We start from the raw sequence: 21,853 nt of genomic DNA, 5'->3' as shown, positions 1-21,853 counted from the left end.
TTATAACTAAAGCCAAATATGATAGCTTTAAGTTCAATATTCTTACTTATAGCGCATTACAATGTGTGTGCAAAGTAATTTGCAGAATGTTTTCCAAACTGAAAATATTAACATTTTAATATATCAAGATTCTGGAGACTAAAACTCTAAGCAGTTAAGTTATAGAAACTCTTTCTATACATTAAAAACATGCAGAGTCTCATGATTTGTTTGTTTGAAATTTCCAAATTACTTACAGAATAAGCTTTCATTCACTTAAATTTTTTTGTTAAAACATATTTCAAATCTAGCTTAAAACTGTACAGTTGTGTAGTATAACATTCATAAAAAATGTTTTGATTCAGGTGGTTTCGAGATGGCCATTCCATTCAGAATGTCATATCTGTCGTTTTGAGAGAGATTTAGTGTGATACGTCACGAATTTTTTTCTATCATCTTAATTGAAATATCATAAAGCGAAAATTAAATTCGTGAATTAAAAAAATGAAGCAAACTAGGCGAATGCATTTTGGTATATAATCTTTATATCAAAATTATAGATGTATATTTAATTTTGAACACAATTCGTTTACCGATAGACTGTTTGGCTATCTTTATGTATGTGAATACGAAAATTCTATGTGAAAATAAATGATATTAGCCGCTTTTTAGTGACTAGCTTGCTCAATCAGATTTTTAAATATTAAAGTGGAATATTTATTTTTAAAATTTTACTTCTTCATTTGTTTAGACTGAAAAACATTAATTTAATTGAAGAAGTAAAAACAAATTATAACGCATGCCAATTAAACGCATATACGAAATAAATGAGGGAATGAAAATCCTTTCTATGTTCAAAGAGAGCATTTTTTTAAATCTTAATTTTAACACTGGCAAAAGTATGAGACTGAATTCAACTGAATGAATTATTTGATGGATAAGTTTGAATTTCATAATATTAAAAAGTGTAACAAATTGTATATTGCATTAAAAATTATTAAAAATTAAGGAAACATAGTACTGAAATGAAACTGATATCAATAAAAAAATAATATTTTGAGTTTTTAAGAGATGATACAAAAACCATGTTTGTGAGATAAGAGCTTTAGAAAGATGTCATCATCAATTGCTATAAGTAAGACAGGCGATAACCCATCTGGAAGTAGCTAACATAACCCTATTTCCATGCCCGATTAAACTTTTTTTCCCAACTTTTCTTGATTTCTTTGACATCTTTTTCTCTTTAAGTGAACAGAGTTTTTGATGAGTATCATCCAGAGCCTTCGTAATAATACTTTTCAACTTCAGTAACGGAGTACTGAATTTATTGTAGATATTACACCGTTCAAGGAATTATAGTACACTTTCGAGTATCCGGTCCGGCTCAGTTTTCTTTTATCGTAATTAAATGAGGTAGGTAAGGCTTTGCATTGGCAACAGTGCCAAGGCATTGGAAGCTGTCGTCTGAAGCGATCCTCTTACTCATCGTGTGCAAAATACAAACAGGTAACAGAAAACATGTGACAGGAAAAGAGCAGCGTTCTGCTCGTTGTTCATTATTTCGTCAGTGTGTAATAGACTTCAATTGCTGTCACTGTTCCTGATTATATTTGTGTAATCACTTATCAGTGAAAAATAAAATCAGTTTAAGTAAAATTTCTTAAGAATGTTTCCTACAATTAAGTTGGAGATTGCAGAATTTATGTTAAAATGTGAACAGTTTATATCTTTTAACTTACTTTTTCTTTAATAAATTCTTGGAATGTGCAGTGTAATTTATAAACATATATAAACTACCCGTACAGAGCCTTCTATTTTAACTTCACACGTTACCAGCAATTGCTTTTATGATTCACCAGGCCGTGACCACCCTCACATTCTACCTGGCTTGAGATAAATGGTGGTCTTAGTACTTGTGGTGAAAACGTTATAAGCCAGCTAACAGCTACGAGACATGAGTATTACTTTTGTCTTGCGGTCTTGTTACTCGGCTGTGAACCACAAGGTCCCAGGTTCTATCCTCGCTCAATTCAATCCGCTACATTGGTGACCTCGGACGATGAACCTTCAACCTTCGTACAGCTGTTGTGGCGCCATCTAACCACAACAACCCAAAGTCGTCAGACTCACTTAGCGCAACAGCAACAGCAACCACTCACGCTCGCCATAATGCTTGGCGCTACTTAAATACTCACATGGGTACAGGCGCATTAGACTCAACAGCTAATACATCACCACTCAACAGCCATATCATTTGTCTCACCTCCGACTCACTGGAAGGGGAGTACTGTGGTAAAAACCTTATAAGCCAGCTAACAGCTACGAGACATGAGTATTACTTTTGCCTTGTGGTCTTGTTATTCGGCTGCGAACCACAAGGTCCCAGGTTCTATCCTCGCTCATACCAATCCGCTACATACTCATTAACAAATGATAAAATACCTATTATAACGGTGAATTTTAGTATAAAAACTCTGTCCTCTGGCACTGGTAAGCAAACAAATGAGTTCATAGAACTCCGGCCTATTCGTTTTTTTTTTTTTTTTTTTTTTTTTTTGTTATCCGATCTATCCTTCCACCACATTAGACCGGATACTCGGGAGTATACTGTAATTTGAAATGTTCGCAGAGTGGTTTGTTTGCATTTGACTGTTGCCATTAGAAGATAAAAATATAAGAGCGATATTTGTGCGACATACATGAAGCATAAAATAAAACTTCCCATTTTATATTTCACATTTGCATTTGAAAATAAGAAGTCCTTTTTTTCAAGGACAAAAAAAAAAAAAAAAAGGACTAGTCATCTTTTTTCAATATTAAAAAGAATCGCTACAGGCTAAAGCATACAAATGAAAAATCTAACGGCATTAGTGATTTAAGCAGCAATCCACAAAATTCATTTTCTTGCTCTTAATTTTTGTGAAGCAAATGTCCGAAGAATGAGACGCTCTTTTGATGTGTATTTCGCTTGCGCTGCTCTGGCGGAGACTAGTCGGAACCACGCTGCAGAAATTGAGACTTTGCTCAGATGCGGAGAGATTTATTGATCAGACGTCTTGTCTGACGGCCTCGACGGGAAGTCTACAGATATTTCGACAAGACGGAGACGCTGAACACTGATAAAAGAACACTGTCGGCGCAAGACTCAACGAGAGAATGTCTTCGTCTTTGAAATAAACAAAAAGCGAAAATCTATTCATATAACTTTAGTTTGAAATAATGTCCTCGAAAATGAAGTCAGAAGTTAATGTTTTGTTAAAAAATAAAAAATATTTATTCCAGTTATGCGCATGTCTTTGAAATTTGTGTAATTATGCAAATGTATGATTAGTTTATTCCATACAATTCTGTTTGCTTCTACAAATGTCGAATGTTTTAAGACGTTATCTGGCATTAAACAACGAAGAAATATCTCAAAGGTAATGAAAATATATTATTTATATTATAACGAATAAATTTGATAGTTTTTAAAACCATACTTGCACAAGACAAATTTTTTTTCCAAAAGCGAATTTGAAAGGAAGTGCATTCATTTTAAACATCGCAATTATATATACGTAAAATAGCTCAATTCTGTATAAATTGTACAATCTGGCGTAATGTCATAAATAAGTAAAAAAATAAAAAATGCTATAAAAATCCATTTTTAAATAATATAGATCGAATAATGCAACATCATAAATATTTGATTTGTTTTTCAATTGGATAAAATATGCTGTTTTTTTAGGAATAATTTAAATAAAATATCAAACGCTGAAAACAGAACACATCCTAAAATTTTTGATTTTACATGATTTTTAAACGGTGTCTTTTGCAAAAAAGTTTCAATTTTTTTTGAATGATATATTTAGTTTTTTAAAACTTTAAGTGGGAGTAAAATCCATGTTCAATTTATACAAAGTTAGATTACTTTATATATATGTTTTCAATTCGTAAAATTAAAAACTTACACCAAAATTTATATTTAGGGAGGAACATATCTCATGGAAGTGTGGTAAAAAATATCAAATCCTCTAAGCATTTATTACGTAATAAATAGACACTATTTTTTAGTTATTGAATTTCCATTGTTAAATTTCTTTAAATTTCAAAGCAGGCAAGGAAAGTGTCAGAAAGATAAAGCAAAGAAAGTCTGTATTTATAATAATAACAGTAAAAGAATACAGTCGATTCATGTAATATATGAGAAATATAAGTACGTACATACATTTTTAAACATAAAAAATATAAACGGTTTTAAGAAATAAAAATACATATTGAAGAATAAGACAATTTCCATTGCATGCTTTTACTTCTGCAAAAATGTGCAATGGATTCCAAAAATGCATTGCCATGCATTTATGAAGAATCATTTCACTTCTTCCAAATCCTAAATTTTCAACGTTTGTTTCACATTTCTAAAAACTAACTCAAGATTCCCGCTGTATTTAAAATGAAGTTAATTCAACTAAACCAAATAACATTACGCAAGTTTTTCTTCACTCTTCTCAAGTTATGACAAACTTTCTACGCTTTTATTTAATCTGATTTATTTTGTATTTGTGGGTATTGATTTTTCCACTGAATTTTGAATACTTTAATGTTATCGAAGACAATGTAATAATATTTACAATTTTTAAAATTAATTAAGCGATTAATTTTAATTAAATTTCGAGCACATATGTAAGGATGATGTGGTAGAATTACTGACAAAAAATGACCACAAGGTTTTATAATAATATTATTAAGGAATTAAAGGCTAAAAGTAGGTATAAATATATATAAAGTTTTTAGAAAAACTATTATTATGTGGTGAAAAGTAGAAAAAGGTTTTAATCAAAAATATGGATTCTAATGAAAACCGTAAAAGTGTGAAACACATAATACTAAAAAAATAATTATATAAATATGATTGAAACTTAAACTAAGAGCATATCTATCAGGCGAACGATTTTAGGATTTATTTTTAACCTCATAGTTTTGATTAAAAAAAATCATTTTCTGCTTTTCAGTAGATTAAAAAAAATATTTTTTAAACCCTTCTAATAGCGTTCTGAAAAGGCATATTTTAAGTTTTTACTTTCTATTTATATACTTTTTCAAATAAAAAGCTTCACCTCCGAAGTAAAACGAAAATAGGTCTAAATGTTTTTTCACGTAGATTTGTTCTATAAATAACTCTAAACGGAAGAAGGGCAGAGAAATCGAATGCTTTTAAGGCCTGCCCTCAGTAGAAGACAAATCAACAGATCAGTCAGAGTTAAAGCAATAGTGCAATTCTGGACGTCTCGAGGGCAGAAAAACAGGGAGATTTCTCCCTCCCTTTCCAGAGTTAATGCATTTATTTCTTGGAATAGGCGATAATCTAAAGTGCATTAGGGATAAAGAGGATTAGGGATGGGGAAGTTTTAAGGACAGGGAAGCCCAAGGTTTTGTAAAGGGGAAAACAAGCTCTGATGAAAATAGATGATTGTTGTTGATGTGAGAGAGAAAAGTAGGGGGAGATGTTCGGGAGGGAAAAAAAGACAAGATCGAAACTTTCATAAGTGAGAATGATTCGCATGGAAGAGGTCTGGATTGTGTCTGAATTTTTATTCCTGCCCCAACTGCTTCTCGTCTTTTCTTGAATTCGATCAGTTAAGATTTGGGTGAGTTTATTTTTTAAACTGGATTCAGGAATAATTAGAAAGATTGATAGGAAATAATAAGGATTAAAGAGTTATATTCAGAAAATGGAGACTTCTTGTTCGATATCTTTTGGAAATAAATAGCTAGTACTTGATAATGCATTAAGCAATATTGTTAGGATATTATAATGAACATTTTATTAAATTTAACTTTTATTTCTGTGGAAGTTTGATTTTTGCAATATTACGCATTTTATGCATTGTTTTCAGCATTTTAAATTAATTGAAATAGTGATTTTTTGATGCAAGTAGAGGATTTGTTTTTTCCAATCAATGGCAAATAAATAAATAAAGACGAAATTTAAGGTAGTTTTCTTCTACTGTGATCTTAAGACACACCGTTTTTATTTTCTTGAATACAAAATATAGAGAAGGCATAACTATTCTCAAAAAATTCGAATTAGAGGTTCTGACGAATCTCTACATTCCAGACCTTCTCGAATTCGAACATTTTGGCAATCTGTTTGTCTGTCACAAAAATCTATCTGTCAGTCCGTCTATCTGTTTGTCTGTTACAAAAATAAGTCAAAAAATGTTTTGAGCGAGACAAAAGGAATTTGGTATTTACACCAAATGTGTAGATTCCTATCAAATTTTGAGCAAAATCTATTCAAAAGAAATCTGTCAAGCTGTTCGAAAAAAAGCTAAAACGATAATTATAAAACGAAGAGAGCTAGATGGATAAAATTCGGTACGCAGGTTTAAAATCTATATGGTAGATGCTTATCAAAGTTTGAGCCAAATTCAACAAGGGGTTGAACTTTTGTTGGTTTGTACTTTCAAAAACATGTTAACTCATTAATTACAAAATGCAATGACTTAAAAATATATCTAATTTGACAAGGGATTTTGTGAATACAAGTGCAATTCTGTGTTAAATTTTTGTTTAAATCAGTTGGGGGAAACTGTGTCTAAGACGCAAATTCGATTTTGGGGTAGTATTAACAGCATGTCAGGCATTAATAGCCAAAAGACTCTCCAAGGATCACACGATCGATTCAGTAAAAATGCTAAATTCACTGCAAATGTTAATACTTCATATTATTGTACGCCAGTACCACTCTCTGAAATAACATCTTTGTCAGGGAGTATGCGAGAAAGATTGGGGTTGCACCTACCCTGTTGTTCGTCCTGTTGGACACCATTTCGACGATGGCGACTCCCAGGTTGCATCTGATGCCGAAGCTGATGAGGAATCCAATGGAAGAGAGCAGGGCGATCGTGAAACGCTTCGACATGTTCTTGCAACAGGGACAGTTGGGTTCCATAAAGGCTTTGCTTTGCTTGTGCTTGGGCAACTCGATAGGCTCAGCCAACTCGTCCTGATCCATGAAACCTTTCTGGTCATCCTGCTTCGTGAACTTTCTGCAAAAAAGAAATCAGTAACTTCAAAGTGAAATTATCTAATGTGCTAGTGAATAACGTGTGGTAATGGAAATTGTGAAGTTAGTAAACGCATAATCCACTTATTTTTGTATTAATGTCATTGGAGATTTATACAAATGCACGTCCAGTGTAATTACAATGTATTGGCACCTTACATAGATTCCTAGGAGGAAAACTTTAATAATTACTATGATTTGACATAAGAAAATAAATTTTGGGACGTATTGTCTTATCTATTTCAAGTTTGCAATAAATTTAATCGGTGAAAAACAGTAATAATCAGAAATTTCCAATTTGGGATAGTCATGATTGAAGTTTGGGCAGCTGCCATTCTTCTCTGTTGATTCACGTTTAAACCATAAATAGTAGAATGAAGTGTGGATGATATAATACGAATCTTACGCTTCATATTTAGATCTACATTAATCGAATCCAATAATATAACAGTTGGAATGTTCCTCCTATAGCTTCCTCGCATATTTTCTAATATATATGTTATCCCAGTTAACACCCTATACGGATTGGCTTACAGTAGTTACTGAAACTATCGTGTGATCCTTGGCGAATATTCTGGCGATTAATTCCTGGAAGGCAGTTAATAGCATCCGAAAATAGAATTTGTGTTGTAGACGCGTTTTCGCCAACCATTTGAAACCAAAATGTGACAGAACTACTTCTGTAGTCACAAAATCGCATACCAAATTTGATATATTTAAATCACCTCGATTTTGAGTTATCACTTTTGCATGTGTCTGAAATCATAGACCGACTGACGGTCAATCCCTTATTGGATTTGGCTCAAAATTTGGAACCTACCCTATAGATATTAAATATGTGTACCGAATTTTATTCATCTATCTCTCTTTGTTTTGTAGTACTGCATTAACTTATATTCGGAAAGACGGACTTCTGAATGATATTTGCTCAAAATTTAATAGGAATTTGTTGGGGAGGTTGTATACCAAATTTCATTCATCTAGCTCAAATTGTTTTTTTGTCATTTTGTCATAGAGAAATAGATATCATTGCAAAAATATTGTTTTTTTTTTCGAACTCGGGGAGATCTACAATGGGGAAATTCGTCAAATCCTTATACTTCGCATATGAGAAAGTAAAAAGGCGGAATTTGTATTTGTACTTTATTCGTCAGTTAGAGAGAAAAAGTGTTCTTGTCCAGTTTCCAGTGAATAGAACAAAATATAAGAAGTACGAGCCTTTAATCTTAAAGACATCACATCCGACTTGGTTTTACATATAAAACAAAATAAATTAAAAAATAATTATGTATCAAATGCATGTATCAAATGAATGCAGAAATGCATGTATCATGCCACAAATGCATGCGGTGTATACAGAGAAATTGAAGTATACGTAACAAGTATTGAATGATGGACATTCCGTGATTGAAAGTTTGTGTAATGGAAAACATGTAATTCTGATTTCGCAAGTGATCCTCTAGGCCAGGGGTGGCGATCCTTTATGGATCAACGTGCCATTTTTTCAAAAGAAATGTCCAATGAGGCATAGACGTGCCGTCAAATAATTTTGGTTTACGATTTTTGGGAAGATAATAAAACTAAATACTAACAACTCAAAACTCTTTACTTACTACGAAAAAATAGATTTTGTATAGTAGTAAAGGTTTTAGTTATACGTGTAATTCAAATTAAAGTAGTTAATTAAAATATTCAAATTAATGTGACTCCTGTTGTTGCAGATTATATGGCAATTTATATTAGGATTGCAAGATGTTCAGAATGTACGCTGAATTGGAGTCATCTGCCAAACGGTTTCTAAGTGAGTCTTTAACGTTATTCCTCTCTGAAAATGACTCGCAGGCATAGATGAAAATATGCTTAAAATAGATTGAGCCAGCTTCTTCAAACAGTTAAATGTTTGAATCGAATTTCATGTTTCCAAAATTTTGTTACTGGCATTCTTATTTATGTTTCTAGTTAATTTTTCTGTTTCAATCAATTCCAACTCTTTCCTGTTTTCAATAACTTTTTGAATCCGCATTGAACTAGACTGGAAATCAACCAGTTGCATTTCAAATTCTCCGATTTCCAACCAATCGAATTGGGACAAATTCAGTTTATCAAATGAAGTCACATGCAAGCCGTTTTGGCAATAATAAAATGCAAACCGTTTTGGTCGGCGGCGTGCACAAAATATTGTGTAGTTTGCCATCGACGGCACACGTACCACTGGTTCGCCATCCCTGCTCTAGGCGTATGAGCCCAACATTGGTATTATTATTATTACTTAGGCTTGCGCACTTTTTCAGTACATATAAAATTAAGAAATAAATTTCTTATTGACTTCTTTCTGTAGTTGTTGGGTCAAATTAATTTTATTATATTAGAAGAAGAAATAAGTGAAATTTTTAAGGAATATGTGAGGATGTTTTAAAAAAGAATTTTCGAGCAATACGTTAAGAATTTCAGTCGCATTTAGTAATTGATAAACCTGCATGAGTCGTTGCATTCTATCTCTGCTGATTTTTACATCACTTTATTTACAGAAAGAAGGCCAACATATAAACAATATTATTTGCCATCCTTCTCTGCCGTCTATTCTATTCTTATCGATTAGCTTTAATGAGAAATTTAATTATTTCATATGAGATAAAATAAGGTATTGCATTTTTATTTTCTCGTATACGTACGAAGTATAGAGAACGTATTGTAATTGTCAAAAAAGTTCGAACTCAAGATTTTGACAAATCTTTAGGTTTCAGATCTCCCTGTGTTAGAGGAATACAATTTCGCAAAATGTCCGTCTATCTGTGACTAAAATAACTCAAAAACGTTTTAAGCTGGTCGGTTGAAGTTAGGTAAATGGTCCTAAAAACAAATTTGTAGATTTCTATCAAATTTTGAACAATATCCATTAAGAAGTCTGTCTGTCCGGCTAATAGAATACAATTTAACATGATAATTGCAAAATTAGAAAAGTTAGATAGATACAATTCATTACATAGATTTAAACTCCATATTGTAAATATTTATCAAACCTTGGTTCAAATACAACAGAGAAATTACCATCTGTCGATCTGTGCTTTTAGAAGAACGTAAACATGATTACTCAAAAATGCAACGAAATAAATATACCAAATTTGCTATGATTGCAAATTTTGTGACTACAAATGCAGTTTTGTTCCCAATTTTTGTTTCAAACGATTGGAAAAAAAATGTCGAAATCACGAATTCGATTTTTGGATACTGTTAAGTAATCGGAATACCAGGTAATCGGATTAAGTAATCTCCAAAAAAAACTCGCCAAGGATGGCACGATAGATACTGCAAAAAGGCTTAATTCACGTCAAAAGTTAAGATTTCGCAACTATTATACTCCAATACCATGCAATGAATAGCATTTTTTGCGATAACGCTATTATTTGAGACCATGCGAGAAAGTTTTGGGAAGACAATTACGTTTGGTTATTTCAAAAATAATTTTTTAAAATCAAAATTTCGTTCAAATTGTGGAATCACTTCATATGACATTAAAGTTATGCTAGAAAAGTAACCACAAAGATTCTCCTCCCCGCCTTGCTTTAGCATCCGGGTTAACTGTAGAAAATGATACCTCAGAAATTTGGTAGCTTGAATATAAATTAAAATTATAACTCCGAAACGAAGAGAGTTATATAAATAAAATTCACTGCACAGCTTTAACAACTAAATTGTAGAGACCTGCCAAATTTTGAGCCAAATCGAACAAGAAGTTGATCGTCTATCGCCCTCTTTTCGAAGCATCCAATCGCGATAACTCAAACACGCAATGACTTAAATATATTACATTTGTCGTGTGATTTAGGTACCGCAAATTATAGTTCTGTCAAATTTTGGTTGATCAGTTGTGTTAAACCGCGTCTGAAATGCAAATTCATCTTTATTAGAGAATATGCGAGAAGGTTTTAGGGAGACCACACCAACTGGTTAATTAATTGAAATAAAGATTACTCTGCCTTAGTCAATGCATTTTTCCATGTTAACCAATTGACTTAAAATGAACCACTCGCAACCCTGCAATAACAAATAATTGACACGAGAGTTATTCTATGTAATGAAACTCAACTTATTATTAAATCAATGCCACTCGCCCCTGGTAGCTCCATGCAATGTTAATCAACCTTCCAAGATGCGCTCATTAAACGCAGTGGGAGGCAACATCCAGTTTCATGGGCATTGAACTTGTTTAGTTAATTACGGGAGGAGAGCATGCTGGTCGAATTGGTATTTCCAGGCCGCTCGGAACTGTTTTATTATGAAGATTTAGTACATCCATTTATGAATATGCTGTCGAATATGCGTGCTATGCATATTGATACAAACACTTGCAATTATTGATTTTTACATAACATGTTTCGTATTAACGTCAAATGTATATGACAGTAATTTTTTAATATGATAAATATTTATAAGCTGGGTACTATTTGCAAATTGCTTACTGGGAGATTACCGTATTCAGAGGTACCAAATTTGGCATGAATTTCTTGTTGATTAGCAATTGCTCAAAGAGAAAGGATTTTTCAAAAGTTAAAATGAATTTTTCAATAAAAATTAATTGATATTTAAATTTTCCTTGAATAACTTCGAAGCATATTACTGCACAGAAGTTATTTTTATACCATTTTAAAGTTAAAAACATTAGCTTTGCACTGATGCCAGTTTTATAGAACTACAGCAATCATTCGCAACCTCAATTGTAAGCGGGATGATTAAATCACAATTGGAAATTCAAAAGTTTTATTTAAAAACAAGTTTTTACTATCGCAGTAAACTATGAATGTCATTAGAGATTCATTTAATTGTGTTTAAGGTGTTTTTAGAAACTCTCAGAGAAAACAGGAATTTAATTCGCATGCATGTTAAGAAATGATTTATTTTGATATTCACTGCGTTTTTTCTTTATATGGTATTGTCTCATTTTTTATGCTATTCCCTCAATATATCAAGCTTCTGCAATTTTGATTTGACATCCAGAATTTAGTATATATATATATATATATATATATATATATATATATGTAAGCATATAATTCTTAAAAGCAGAAGGGAGGTTCGAAGACATAGAAGAGACATTTTGCATTTTTAAATTCGTTTTAATCCATTTCGGGAAGGCATAATATATTTACAAGAAAGTGCGGACAAAAGACGTCCGCCACAGGACGAGACAAGAGCAGAAGTGGGGAAGAGAGAGAAATAAATTTTCCCTCGTCTTATAGAACAGGAGATTTCCGCCACGTGTCGATTCAATACACGTGTTGACCTTTGACAAGGACAACGGAGGGATCATTTTCACTCGACACGTGGAACTGATGGCGCATCATTTTTACAAAGCTTCAGTTGAATTAATTAATCAGAAGAAGTGGAATGGGATCAGGAAACAAGAAAACACTTTAGAATGACTTTGACATTGGCCGAATTAGGACAAAAAGTTAGGAAATTAATTAGGATTAAATTAAATTTTAAAATATCCTTACATGTATCACACTAATAAAGATGTTTTAAAGGTTTTTATTTTTTTTTTTAACATTTTAATTTTTAGTTTTTTATTTATAACTGGACTATTAAAGTATTTTTAAATTGATTATTTTTTAACTTACTATTAGAGGGTTCTATTGCTATGTAATCAAATTATAGTTAAAATTAATTTATGAACTTATAATTATGTACATTAAAATCTTCATCGTGAACACGAAACTTTAAAACATTTTGGAGTTCAGGCATATCCGGAAATAAATAGAAAATTAATTATAAAGTGCAATCTTTATGAAAATAAAACGAGTAAATAGAAAATTTCTTAAAAGAGAAGAATTCTGAAAAATCGAAAATTATACATTATATTCTAATAACATCAAAACTATTGGATTAGAAAGAAAAAAAAACATTCAACGAGGAAGCATCTTATTTGTTTGAATAACACCAGATTTGAATCTCAATATTATAGAGCGAGAAACCGATTGTATAGTATCCACTAAAATTAGAATCCACTAAATATGCGGCGTTGTTTAACAAATACGCAATATATCATGTTGAGGAACGTCAGTTGTCGCCCATTCGCCCAGGAACTGAAATTTCATAAATATCAAGAGCATACTGATGCATGATCTTTTACATGTTCCGGACAGGGTACAAGAGTTACGGGCCCTGTTCGGAAGTGAAATCAATGGCACCTTCTTTCAGTAGCGAAATTTCTCAAAATTTTACCCAGAAATTCATCTAAAATCCTACCTTCACTCATTACACTTATTCATATGTGTATGTAATGATGCCCTTAATCTAATTAATTAATTAAGTCTTAGTTAATTTCCTATTTTTTACTTTAAATTAGCACATGATACTTTATTCTAAATTTTTTTCTTATTTCCTGATCCCAATCCCAGTTTTTTACCTACTTATTTCAAATATGTGTTCTAAAAAATTGCTGATTATGTAATTCTCACGCTGCAAACGAAGGGTTTTAAAATTCCTAACGCCCATGACATTTCTTTCAAGAATATCTAAGTTTTCTCTTTCTAAATGGAAAAAAATCCTATAAAATCCTAGAGGAATTTTTTTCTCAATGCTTTATTAAAAATAAAAGACCGAGGGAAAATTTTTTCGCACTTTCGCCCTTTCTGGTGCAAACAGATGCGTTTCACCTTTGTCCCCATATATAAATCATGTCCTCCCGTGTAAAAATAAATTGAATTTCATTCCCATTTTATCTTCCTGTCAGCTACTCATCTGCAAAAGATATATAACAAATATATAATTAAAGAAAACATGTCACTCATTCTTATAATGTCGATAAGGCAAAACTGTGAATTAGAGTAGATCGACTTAATACTTTGCATCAGATTGATATGTTATCACCTGATAAATTAATCAGGAGATAACACTGAAACGAAATAATTTAATCTGGAATTGTTTTATGGATTTATTATATAGGCATAGATCACATTAATATCAATTTAAAATCCACTAATAATGTGGCGGCGTTTAAACAATTATGAAATGCATCATTAAGGTGCCTCAGTTGACGCAAATGCCCGATCATCCAGGAATTGCATTTTCAGCAACATCAGAAGATTAACTGATGCGTAGTTTTACACGAGCAAGGGTTATAAGCCCTCGCCCTATTCGCTCCCGAAAGAGGCTTTTTGTTGCTGGAGGGTGGATTAGGGGCTGACCGCGGGATCAGAGCCCAACAGAGCCGAAAGCGGATAACCTCATATTGGCGGGGAGGGAGTTGGGCTTAATCCAGTCTAATTGAAGAGCATCCGCCTGTGTACCATTTACTGGATAACAGACAGACAGAGCGGGGATTCTGTGGTGAGTAACATGTGAAAGGGGGTGAAATGGGAAACTGGAGATGATCTGTGAAGTTTTTAATTGTTTTTTGATGATGCGAGCTTGAGTCTGCCGAGTGTAATCGGTTCCTTTAAGTTGGTTGACAATATGAAATAAGTTGACGTGAAATCACATTTGAATGAATTTTATCGGATAGAGGAAAACAATTCGAAAGAACTAACTAATTTTCTCTTCATGTAATCCAGGCGTTAATTTTTAGTGTCTTTTTACTTCTTGGTATCTACGGTATTAAAAAGTATGATAATTTTTAGCAATATCCCACGGGGGTGCACCTCGTAATTCAGGATGAGAAGCTTTCGGCATGGTTGTTGGTTCTCGCCACCCTTGTGGGAGTATGAAAAGGTGGGGGTTGGCTACCTCCCATTAATGATGGGACGTACTTCCTTAGGGAAGGGTTGTACAGTGGGCGGTGATGGCCCTTAAGACTCAACCACAGTTCTCGCCAGTGTTTGCTGTTGCGGTGGTCCGGTCATTCAAGTTTTTCTGTGTGCCTTCAGGCGGGGCAGAGTAGTCAGTCTATGATTTACTTTTTAGTACTTTATATACGAAGTCCAGAAAGAGAAAGCTCTGTAGAATAGGCTAATAAATTTAACGTAGAAATTTTGATGAATCTCCACGCTTTAGATTTTGAATTTGAAAAAAATACTTTCCAGTATTAAATATTTTTTTCACTCCACCTCTCCATGTGTATATAATAAATAAAGAAACTGAAAGATCTAGACGAAAGGATTTTTCTATGTTGTCAATCCATTGAAATATTTGATATGTAATAAATTTTGTTATAATATCGTCGATAGAAAATTTGACTCTGACCGTCAGTTCGCGTGTTTTGTATATATCGCATAATTAAACTATCGGGAGGGAGGAATCTCCCCGAAATTTTCTCTCATACTCTTCAATAAAGTCTCATTATTCTTGCCTCTGCATAAAATTGTGAACCTTAGATAAAATCGTGAATACCTTGCATGGCATTACGATATAGATCTTTGGCATGACTCTAGAATTTTTACTGGATATTGCGAGAATATATATATCTTGAAGGCTTTTTTTTCCGGACAATTGAAACTAAAATTTGACATAAAAATTCACTTGTAGCCATTGGATAGCATACTAAATTTCATTCAATTAAGGGAACTTCATTCATTTAAGTCATGCATTTATGATTTATTGCGTTTACATACGTAAGGAGAGACAAACCAACAGACGGCCAGTTGTTTGATGAATTGAGTTGCAAATTTCATAACTATGCACATTTTAAATGCTAATCCTAATTTTATCAAATTTTATTTATCTAGCTTTCCTAGCTTATCAAATTAGTTAGAATTATCTAATAAGAGATAAAACAATATGAAATACATTCAAGGAAGGATAATTTGGTAATATATTTCAAATGCAAATATGTAATCATCCGATGGAACAGAACAGAACTCTGTCTCATATCCTGTATCAGCAACCATTCTGATTACTGGACGGTTTGATGGGCGTGTTACGGGAATTTTATTAAGTAGCATTTTTTATAAAAGAAAAATATTTATAAATATTTATAAAAGCAGAATATTTATAAAAGAAAAAATAAATAGAGAATTTACAAACATATAAGAAATATAATAATATGAAACCGTTTACAACGATTTTCTACTTTGAAATATTATGGAAAGATTATCTGGAGTTATAATATGCAAAAAGATATTATTTATTAAAAAACACACACCTGAATTCTGTGAATATTGCACTTATTATTATAACATGAGGATACCGTTAAAAAATCTTATATAAAATAATTTTGTTAATGGTAACAAAGAAAATCTCTATCTGAAAGATATTTCTGAATGTATATGTATGTGGAGAAAAAAAATCACACATTTTGCGTCAAGTAGTTTTTTAACAACTATTATTTTCACTTGAATTTCTATATCTAACTTTCATTTTAAAATCATCTTTTACAAATAGGCATTCATTAATATTTTCTTTCTCTCAAATTTCGATGGAGTTTTCAATATAAATTTCACTTTTCTTTCAACACTTCAGTCACCCAACCCATAAACTTTGGCAACACAACTCAACATTACCCAAATCCCCTTCTCTTCCTCCCACCGATATTTTTCCCTTAGACGAGCAAATTTTTTCCTCTAAAATCCAGAATCTACCAACGGGAAAAAAAAATCCTCCATAACTCCCTTCAGGGAAAAAATTTTTTCTTTTCCCTCGAAATCTCTTTTGCAGCGTTTTTCTCAAATATTCCTCTGAATATTTTTTCTTGTTTTATTTTACTGCTTTCGAATGCTACAGTCTATTTCTCTTCGAGCTTCTTGTTTTTCTAAGTAGCATTGCAACTTTTCTTTCAGGCAGAAATGGAGAGGTCATTACATATTTTTTCCCCACTTTCTTCAGTTGGTGTCATAAAGACATCTTTTTCACAAGTTTATATTTTCAAGTTGAACGGTTGAAATCCAATAAAAAGTCCGCATTTTGTTCTCTCTCTCTGTCTCCCACCCCTCGTCGAGGAGCATAACAACCCCTTTTTTAGCACACATGCGCAAGCTTCTTTGCTTACTGTGTATTATTAATTAAAATTTAGATGAGAAACGGCTTTTTCATTTTTTAAATTTCCAAATGAGATAAAAGTGGTAAATGGGTTGAAACAGAATTTCTGAAATGATTTTTCTAAACCTGATATCACTGGTTAGATATTATCTCTAATTTGCCTCATGCAACTTACATGATACAAAGACAATTTAAGTGACTATATCCGGGAAAAATGTTTCGAAAGAAAAAAAGCTCCAAAATAGTTATATACGTATATATTATTAATTTTTGCATGAAAAAGGATTAAAAAGCATCTATGAAACAGAATATACGTGTTAAATGACAAGGTTTTTTTTTGAAAAAAATTGGAGAAAAGGGTTAAAAGAAATATAAAGAAAAAATTCTCTAGGTTATTGAATCGTTCGTTAAAAGCCGTATTTCTATCCATTTTTTAAATATTGGATTTCGAATGATAAACAACATGAAATTTTCATTTTTTCTTAATTGTGAAACATTAAAACAACTAAAAATATTTCTAAATGAATAGTTTACTTATTCTTGAATTCCGGAACTACAGAACATATTGAGAAATTATTACACCAGATTTGAATCAAAAATATATATTAAAGTTATAAGGTTTTTCGTAAGAAAATGCTACCAGAGATTAGATTAAGGAAAACAGCATCTAAAGATATAAAAAGCATTAAAACATATATAAAAGCAAATATGAAAATCAAAGTAACTTCCTAAAAAATAGACATAGAAACAAAATTCTAACTGAATAAAGGAACCTGTTCAAACATTAAGAGTATTTAATTAAATAATTCATAATTTCCCAAAATATCAAATTTCCAAAGCAGTCCCCTACCTTAAAATATTTTTCAGATTAAATCGCTGATATTAAATTTAGATGGACGCTCTAACTAGATTTCAACCGTGTACTTCTGAAATGATTTTTTAAACCTAAATCATAAGTTAAATATAATTCTTAATTTGCTACCTGCAACGCATATGATACAAAAATGATATAAAATATTCTGCAAGATAGATTGCTACTGTTAAACTCGGTTGTTTGTAGTTTATTGAGAATCAAATGATTACTAAGACAGCATTAAAATTTTCTTTTAATATTTTTAATCGAAAATTAATCGACATCTTAACGTTTTTTTTCTCAATAACCTTGGACATTTTATAGTATTGAAAGCGACTTCTACCATGCTTAAATATTCGAAAACATACATTCCAATGATACCAATGTTATTTCTGCACAGTTTTTTCTAATTTAAACTAACTTTCAAAAATATTTTTAAATACTTATTTTGCAATACAGTTTATTGTTAACACTTTTACATGTTAATAATTAATACTTTTTATTCTTTTAGGCTCTGTCTGTAGGCATATGCATTGCGACGATATTAAATATTTTCTTGTGCGTGCATATTATTGTGTTGTTTCAATTAAGAATAAATTTTGAAAAATAATTTAGAGTATTAAAAAATACAATAAATATTAGGAATTAATAATATAGCATAAAATACTATCATTCAATGATGTATCGGATTAGGAAAATTCTCCAAAATTTTTGAAAACCTTATTTTTTTTTTTGAATAAATAGAAATAGAACTTTTAAGAATATGTTAAATGTTAAATGATCGTAAGATAATATTTAGATTTATTTTTAAAATAATATAGAAACAATAAAACAAATAAAAGAAAGCATGAAAAATTATGAAAAATGATACATAACATATTTAGAATAAGATAAGATTGAAGTCGGAATTAAGATTATATTTTAAGTTATCATAGCCTGTGGCAACCGGAATTTGTTATGTAGAGAAAGCTACAAAATAAATCATTACGGTTATTTGGAATAATTGTGAATTTATTTTGTGCATTATCTACTAAAGTGCAACAATTTTTTTTAAGCCCTGCTCTTGCGAAAATATTAAAAATATTAGTAAAATATGTATTTATTGAAAGTTAACATATCATCGTAATAATTTAAAGCAAATGCTTTATTAATAGGTGTGAAATGATTTAAAAAAAGGAAAAATGATATATAACATATTTGGAATTAAAAAAAAACACACACACAGATAATATTAGGATAGTATTTAGCCAAAATAGTAAATGGCTACCAATGTTTATAAAGCGAGAAATACCATTAAGATCAATTAGATAATTAATAATTTATTTTAATATTTACAACCTAATGAAATATAGTCAACAAGGTACAATAGATGTTTTTTAAACATCGCGCATCAAAAATTATTAAAAAAGTAAAATGTATATTTATGAAAGATTAATACATCATGTTAATGATTTAAAAAATAAATAAAAATCCTTACTGTTTACATTTATCTAAGAATATGTATTAAAGTTACAGGAATTAAAAAAAATATTTTTTATAAACAAGCTGCTAAATGATTGAAAAGGAATTTTTATAATCCTTAATTTCAATGAAGTCCTTTATGCATTACTTGATAATCATAAAATATTTTTAGATATAAAATTACAATAGTATCAAACCGGTATTAACTTAACAAATTTTCATTTGTTCTATTTAATGAGTGCACGAATATTCCTAATGGAATCAATTTCTATGACATCATAGTACTTATGAACAAACGTAATTGTTTGGATCCAAACTGCATTTACGGTAATGTGATTTCATTTTATAAATCCTCAAGTAAACTGCGGAGATAATCAATAGAATCTTTCTATCTTAAATTTAAACAATGGTAGAAAATCACTCGATTAAATATCTCATGACATAATGAAAACGATTTGAATTTTATTTCACCAATGAAAATTACTTTTGAAAATTATACAAATTAAAAAAAAAATTATTGAATCGGCAATGGCAGTCTATGAAATGTTGAAATGGTATAAAACCCAGTTTCGAACAATAACATTTTTTTGACGTTACCTCGGAATAACTCTATATAGATTGTTTTTTAGTTAATTCAAAAATAAAAAATCGCCACAAGGGGCACATTCTCATCCTCAAAATATATTTGTGTCGAATTTACTAACTTTAGATCAAATATTCGGTCATCTTCAAAGTGAATCTTCAGACACGCATACATTGTCCTTTATTATTAGTAGGGTAATTTTTTATTAGTAGGATTATTATTACTCGGGATATTTTTTTTAATTCTGCATATTATTTATCTTACAATATAAAGAATTAAAAAATATCAGATGATAATATATGATATATTTAGAATAAGGTAAGATAGTAGTCAAAATTAAGATTAGATTGTGACTTTTTATACCACAACCAAAATTGACAGCGTAGAAAAAAGTAGAGAATAAATCCTTGCGACCAATTAAACAAGTGTAAAACTGATGTGCACCATCTACCAAGCCTACCTATCCTAGTCTAGTCATCTACCTAGTCCTGTTCCAAAAAATTATTAAAGATATTGTAAAATGTAAATTTACGTAAAACATATCGCAATGAAGATTTAACAACACATTTATGGAAAACATATTGTGGTAAAGATTAAACAAATGCTTTTTTTCCTATTCTTTGAAATTTTTTTTTCATCTGAAAAGTAGTTAAAATTATAGGATTTTTGGAATTTTGACGAATGCTTTTAATGTAGACTTCTCTGTGATTCCGTTCAGAAAAATAGGAAATATTTCTGTTTGTCAGTTTTTGAATAAATTAACTGAAAAGTTCAACAAAGAGACAGATAAAATTTCATATGCGATCATGACACAGAAATTTTTCTATAAAATATGCACCGAATCGGCAATGATTGTAAAATTTTGAAATGGCATAAAACCCAGTTTTGTACAATATTATTTTTTGATATTTCCTACTTTTTGGCGAAATTTATTGAAGAAAGATCTTTTTGTTCCTGAGTATATAAGTATATAGACAAGACAATTCGAAAATGCAAAGAGCTAGAAGAATGGAATTTAGTCATGTTTTATTATCATAAATGTAGCCTATATTTAATTTTGTATCAAATCTATCCTGTTGAGGATTGTGTTGCTATTTGTGGATTCAAGCAATAAGACACATTTCTTGTAATAATTGGTCAAATTAGTTTAAGCATTTTAATCCATTTTTAACTTAACACATGAATAATTTTTTTAAATTTAATTTTTAATTGTATTAGATTGGTGAAAATATATATACTTTCATCTATTATTTTTCAAATGTGCATATTATGGAAAATAATAATTAAAATAAAATTTCTTTGGAAAAATTAACTATAAAATTGATTAATGATTTCTTTACTCATAAAAAATCCAGATTATTTATTACAGTAAAATGAGACAACTTTAACAGCTTGTTATAAAAAAATGATGTTTAGTTCCTTACTAAGATCGATTTGGCGATTAATCCCTGGCATGTAGTTAATACTACAAGAAAATCAAATTTGTGTTTTTTAGACGAAATTTGGTTTTTTTTCAACCGATCGAAACAAATTTTTGACATAGAACTATACTTGTAGTCACAAATTGGTACCAAATTTGATATATTTAAGTCCATGTGTTTTTTAGCTATCACGTTACATATTTCTGAAAGTGCAGGCCAACAGACGTTCAACCGCTTGTTGGATTTGGTAAGAAGTCTGCACAGTATATATTAAATTTGTGTATGGAATTGTATCTATCTGGTTCTCTTCTTTTGTAATTTCTCTGATATGTTCGAACAGTCGGACAGATAGACATCTTTTGAACAGATTTTGCTCAAAATTTGATACAAATCTGCAAATTCGATGTAAAGACGTGTAGTGAATAGCTTATAAGCCAATTAACATCTACGCTGCACCAGCAATTGCTTTTGTATCATGGTCATGTTACTGGGCTGCGTACCACAAGGTCTCAGGTTCTGTCCTCGCTCATACCAATCTGTCACATTTGTGGCCTCGGATGATGAACCTTCAACCTTCGTACAGCTGTTGTGGCGCC

The 21,853-nt window shown here is 30.9% G+C and overlaps 1 protein-coding gene across 1 annotated transcript in view; it reads right to left on the bottom strand.

Annotated features, from left to right (window-relative positions):
• Nucleotides 1–21,853, bottom strand: part of LOC129972472 (vesicular glutamate transporter 1-like) — a 165,350-nt gene that overhangs the window by 51,258 nt on the left and 92,239 nt on the right. Inside the window, exon 3 of the mRNA XM_056086617.1 lies at nucleotides 6,764–7,010. Within this exon, the coding sequence (XP_055942592.1) occupies nucleotides 6,764–7,010 (247 nt within the window). The remainder of the gene's footprint in view (nucleotides 1–6,763; nucleotides 7,011–21,853) is intronic.

This window comes from Argiope bruennichi, chromosome 6, assembly GCF_947563725.1.
Source record: "Argiope bruennichi chromosome 6, qqArgBrue1.1, whole genome shotgun sequence".
NCBI classification, from domain to species: domain Eukaryota; kingdom Metazoa; phylum Arthropoda; class Arachnida; order Araneae; family Araneidae; genus Argiope; species Argiope bruennichi.
Note: the sequence above shows the minus strand (reverse complement) of the source record. Positions and strands in the feature narration are given on the sequence as shown.